General features: G+C 40.3%; 1 protein-coding gene across 1 annotated transcript; it reads right to left on the bottom strand.

The window, feature by feature from the left end:
• Positions 1 to 291: 291 nt before the first annotated feature.
• On the bottom strand, positions 292 to 5354 carry LOC112515929 (subtilisin-like protease SBT3.9). Its single transcript, XM_025122907.1, has 11 exons — positions 5271 to 5354; positions 5089 to 5183; positions 4892 to 4989; positions 4647 to 4805; positions 3879 to 3990; positions 3121 to 3688; positions 2543 to 2637; positions 2209 to 2448; positions 1976 to 2090; positions 1648 to 1834; positions 292 to 1049 (listed from the first exon to the last, which is right to left on the bottom strand). Exons 1-11 carry the CDS (start codon positions 5352 to 5354, stop codon positions 478 to 480), a joined length of 2325 nt encoding a protein of 774 aa, XP_024978675.1. The 3' UTR covers positions 292 to 477.
• Between the last annotated feature and the right edge of the window lie 386 nt (positions 5355 to 5740).

Here is a 5740-nt window from a genome sequence, read left to right as displayed (position 1 = left end):
AACAAACAAACAAACTTCTTGCAATACTGACAAGTAGAATATTTATATATGACAAATAGAACAAGTAAACTCATACACCCTCCTCATATTTGGAAACTTTTGACCTTCTAAGAGAACAAATACTCATATACCACTAGACCAAAAGCCCTTTCGATAAATAGAAAGAAATGTTAAGAACACTGCACAAAATATATCAAATTTTATTAATGATTATAATAAATAATAATAATAATAATAATAATTAAAAAAAAAAAAGTTCACCAAGATCTATGGTGAAGAAAACTGCACAAAACATAACAAAGAAAACAAATATGTATATCTTCTTCTAAACCTGTTTTACTATCCTAATCTTCGTTCCAATTAAATTTCGACATGTGTCATGATTATGGGGTTGCATATTTCAAATTTAATGATCAGATGACGTGTCCAAGTCTTATTGGAGGGACGGTAAAAGGAAGATTTTTCTTTTTCCTCCGGTTACATACCCGAGCCGAGATCAGAAGGATCAATTCGAACCACCAGCGGTGTGGTCACCCGCGACTTCCCGTTCTTCCATTGTAAATAACCGAACACGTAACCAAGAGACGGTGCCGTTGGTTTAAAACTGGCGGTGAAGTTCATTGTCTGACCGTACCGGTCGAACACTAGTCTCCTTGGGGAAATATCGACCTCAACCCCACGTGGCTGAGCCACCACGGCTTCATAAACCGTTCTTTGTTCCGGGTTTCCGACAAAAGTCAAGGTTCTAGTGACGGAAAACCGCGTTTTGAGGTTGGGAACGACAATGGACGGATAGTTGAGGCTCGAAGGTGTTGTGAACGGTTGGTTTTCACAAGTGGTTTGGTCTCGGGTGATGAGTCGTAGTGATTTTTCGTCGTAGCCGATTGAGCAAAGAAAGGCTTTGTAGTCGATGGCTGTTGCATCGTAGACTAGCCCAGGATCTAGGACGGTTGTGGGATCCACAAAACCGGAGCCATAGTCAAAGGCATTCCCTCTTCGTCCTTCAGGGTCAACCCGCATCGGTTTCCCACTCTTGTCGAAAATCGAAGCTGCATAAACCCGTCAACATGTATCAGATTCTTGCTACTATTCATATTGGCAAACTAGCAAATAAGCGAGTTTAGCTGATAAACTAATCATGTTCAATAAAAACTAGATAACGACGTAAATTGACCTGGACATATTGAAAAACAAAATAAAATAAATATAAAGGGCCATGATTGGAAAAAAGTGAAAAAAACCAGCAGTTTATTGAAACGCTACTAGAACTCTATAAGGGGTTGTTTGGCTGGTTTTCCATTTAAGTCCTATATGAATAAAAATGTTTGTATGGATTAATCTGTCTGTATAGACTGAAAAAGCTTTTTGTTTGGGAGAGCTTTTTGATAGATGAAAGGTGCGTGTGGACAGGTTTGTAAGAAACTTGGCTTTCTGCATAAAGCTCCCCCAATAAGCTTCCTGAATAAGCCACTTTCTATATCATTAAGCCATTACCAAACAGTTATATATAGCTGACCCAATAAGCTATGAGTCCCGTTAAGCTTATTAAGCCGCTAACAAACAGGCCCTAAGTAACGTTTCAAAAAGTTGGCTTATGGCTAAACAAACAGGGTTTTTTCAATAAGCTCAAAAAATAAGTTGGTCTACCGGTTGTCATGATAGCAGATTTAACTGCAGAAGGAGACCATGAAGGATGAACAGCTTTGATCAAGGCTACAATTCCAGTTACATGTGGACAAGCCATGGAAGTGCCTGAAAGAATGTTGTACTTCATTTGCCCGATCGCGGGGGACCATGCCGCAAGTATATTCAACCCGGGAGCTGCAACATCGGGCTACAAAAAATGTGAATCAGTTTTTTTTGAACAGTCAACAAACCGACACTATGATTTCTCTACGAGATTTGAACTCACAACCTAACAGTCGTTGAGATCCACCAATAGCATCGGGTCAAAAGTTAAGGTGCGGAAACGAACCTTTAAGATTTCCGGGGTTAATCCGTTAGGACCTTTAGATGAGAACGATGATACACGAGGAGCCGGTTGAGATCCTAATACGGCCTCGGACGAGAAAATCTGTGACGTTGGCCTCCTGCTCATAACGGGAATACAGAATTTTTTTTTCAATTTTTGTATAGCGATGGTTAGTTTGAAATAAAGTCAACTATGACAGTTCAAGAAGTCAACCACTCCAAGTAAACGATACGAACCGTGTGTTGTTAATGTACGATAAAATCCGGTTTCCTACTTTTCTCCCGACGATCGCAGCCGGGATCGCAAACGGGATTGCGACGTCGACGTTTTCGTCCACGAGAATCATTCCGACTCCACCGGCTGCTTTGACGATCTCGCTCTTGGTCACCTTCGACTCCGATGAACGCTCTGCGTGTCGGCATAACAACACCTTCCCTCTTGTTTTCGTGTAATTTAACGAGCTTTCTAAGCAATAACTGCATCACAAAAAACGTAAAGATTTCATCGCTTCTATTTACTCGATAATATCGTCCCCTTTGTAACGATGAACAGAAGTACCTGTTGCTTCACCTGGATTGATAGGGAGTGAAGTAACCCCCATTTGCTATTGAAGCAGATATGATTCTTGCAGAAGATCTCATTTGAAGAACACTTAGACTTTCACCCTAGTAAAACCGAAACAAAGCATTAACAATATAAAACCGAACGAACCCAGTATATCCCACACAGAAGTAGGGTCTAGGGAGGGGCGAGTTCGGTTGCAAGCCCGTTATCGGTTGTGAATCGGGGGACAAAGGAAAGTGTGCCATGTGTCCCATACATTCACAGGTTATTCATCATGAATGGTGTATCAATTTATCACGGATCATGAATGATGAATGGTGTATTATTCATGATGAATGGTATATCATTCATCATGAATAGTTCACGAATGTTTACCTTCATTATTCATGATAAACGTGGACACATGGTGACACGTGTCGTGCTCTCCTTTGTCCACCTAAAACGGGTTTGCAACCGAACTTTCCTCGGTGTAATTGTGTAAGGAGGGTAAGATAACGTAGACCTTACTTCTACCCTAAGGGGTAGAGACCAGAGAGGCGTTTTACGTGTTTTAGTGGACGTAAACGAGAAAGATTGAGAGATACCTTCAGTTCAACGCCGTTTCCTAACACAACGTTAGCCGTAAACTCTCTATCGATGGATGTAGCTGCAACCGTTATCATCCACGGTGCGAGATTTGTGGCAGCCCCCTTCGTCCCTTCGTTACCAACCGAAGAAACAACCGTTATTCCACGGCTAACCGCATGAAACGAGCCGATGGAAATGGCGTCACTAAAGTAATCGCCCTGAGGAGCATCAGGGCCGAGTGATAGCGACACAATGTGGACCCCATCTCTAACCGCATCATCAAACGCCGCTAGAATGTCAGCATCGTAACAACCCGAATCCCAACAAGTCTTGTAGACCGCGACTCTAGCCATCGGTGCACCGCCTCTTGCACCACCACGGGCCAACCCCTTGTAGTTCATGTCCATCACGTACCGCCCAGCAGCCGTGGATGCCGTGTGGGTCCCATGCCCATTACTATCTCGTGGAGATTGAAACGATCGTTTATTCTTCGGATCATCATTGTATTCCACTTCCCCATTTTCAAGTTTTTCTTGTTTTTCGGCTTCATAGCCACTTAGATAATATCTTGCACCTATCAGTTTCCTATGTGAGGACAAAACTTAGATCAGATCTAGAAACCAATTATCAAGTGGGCCCGATGGGCGGACGACGGTATCAATGGATGTCTATAACCCGTATCTATCGACATATCAGTATATCAGTTTTCAGATAAAACAAATCTGAAACCAATCATAGAGACAATAATAATTTCAATCATATAATTGAAGAACACCTGTTACAGTGAGTGATATTGAATGCTTCCCCAGATTGGCATTTTCCTCTCCAGCCAGCTGGCACCGGAGGCATGTCGGTATCGCTAAAACTCGCGGATTCCGGCCAAATTCCTGTACTTGAAACCAGTTTTCTTTGTAAAACCCGCTTCCATAAACAAGTATAAATCATCAAAAGTACCAAAAAAATGTAACTTTAGTTCATATCAAGAATGACAGCATAGAAATGCAAGATTTTCAAGAAAGTTATGATCGTTGCGTTTCACGGAAATCCCACATCCGTAAACGCATAGAAGTGCCGAAAGTTTTGAACTTCGATTTGTATCGATTGAAGAAAAAGCCGAAATCAAGGAAGTTATGATCATATATGTCCATGGGCATGGTCACATTTGTGTTGTGATGATGATATATGTACAGAAAGAGTGTGATAAATGAAAACTAGAAACATTATTCAACTTCTTTTTCCCAAAAATAAAGATGAATACAACATGATCTGAAGGTCTGTCTTCATGGTCCTAGAGAGAGAAACAAGAGAGAGAAAGAGGGAGGTGTTTCAATTTTGAGGTAGTAAATGGGAGGTCATGTGTTCTGTTTTCCATCAATGCAATAAAACCAACAGATTTCCATTGAACATACAGAAACAAGACTGGAGAAAGATGACACCATAATGCCAAATTGATGCTATGAATTGCATACATGTATGTGTGAAATGACGAAAATGCCCTCAATTTCACTGTTGTTTTTTGCTTGGGAAAGTCACAGTCACACACCTGTGTCAATGAAACCAATGATGACATTAACTTGATCTTTGGTTGAAAAACCTGGAATTTCCATGGTTTCTTCCCCAGCAAGACCAATGAAATCCCATGAATGTGTTGTATGCAACCTCCTTATTTTGTTCTCAAATACCGAAACTACCCCTGGCATCTCTGCAAATTTCATCATCAAGATCATTAACAAAAACCAACAAAATAAGCCCTGATTTGACCTTTATTACCCTAAGATTTAAACTTACCAGCAATTTGAAGAGCTTGATCATCTGTTAACTTGGCTGCAAAACCTCTGAACCCATGTTTATAAGTATACAAGTGAGATGCATGTGCTTCTTCAACACTGATTCAACCAAAAAATCACCAATTTAAAAGGGGGAAATCTACAATTTTGAAGAAATCCCAGATGTGAAATCAAATGGGAGGGATTGTGATTAATAACCTTCCACTATGAACAGAAGCAAGCATTTGATGGTTTTTCATCAAAATCTCATCTGGGTCATCACTGTCATTGCCACCCATATACACAACATACACCTACAACACCAAGAACACCGTCATTACTTTTCTTGAAAAATTGGACATAGAAACAAGCCAAGATCCAAATGACATGACGGAATATACCTTCGCAGAAGTGAAGATTGTAATATGTGCAAGAGAAACACATATGAAAAGACCAATAAAGACATTATTGTTAGAAGAACCCATTTCTGCAAGTCAGAAGTGGGTCTTTAGAGAATTGTAAACTGCTATCAAAAGCAGGAAAAGGGAATTTATTCAAGAGAGAGAGAGAGATGGGGATTTGGGGGCAGTTTAGAAGTAAATAAAGAAAGAGGCCACAAGAAGAATGAGAGAAAAAAGAATGGGGGAGATTGGTCACAGGGATACTGTTGCTACATTGTCGTCAGGTGATGCTGTAATTACATTCAGGAACAGGAAGATGCCCAAACGCCCCATTTTTCCATCCACAAACCTATTTTGCATTTATTCCATCCCTTTTTTTTTGGTAAAGAAATTCTAATGTCTCTTCTAGATAGGGGTTTAATCAAATAAGAATTAATTAATTTGTGGTAACTGTAAGTTTTAATATAAAT

This window comes from Cynara cardunculus, assembly GCF_001531365.2.
Source record: "Cynara cardunculus var. scolymus isolate 2C chromosome LG 7, CcrdV1, whole genome shotgun sequence".
Lineage (NCBI taxonomy): Eukaryota > Viridiplantae > Streptophyta > Magnoliopsida > Asterales > Asteraceae > Cynara > Cynara cardunculus.
Note: the sequence above shows the minus strand (reverse complement) of the source record. Positions and strands in the feature narration are given on the sequence as shown.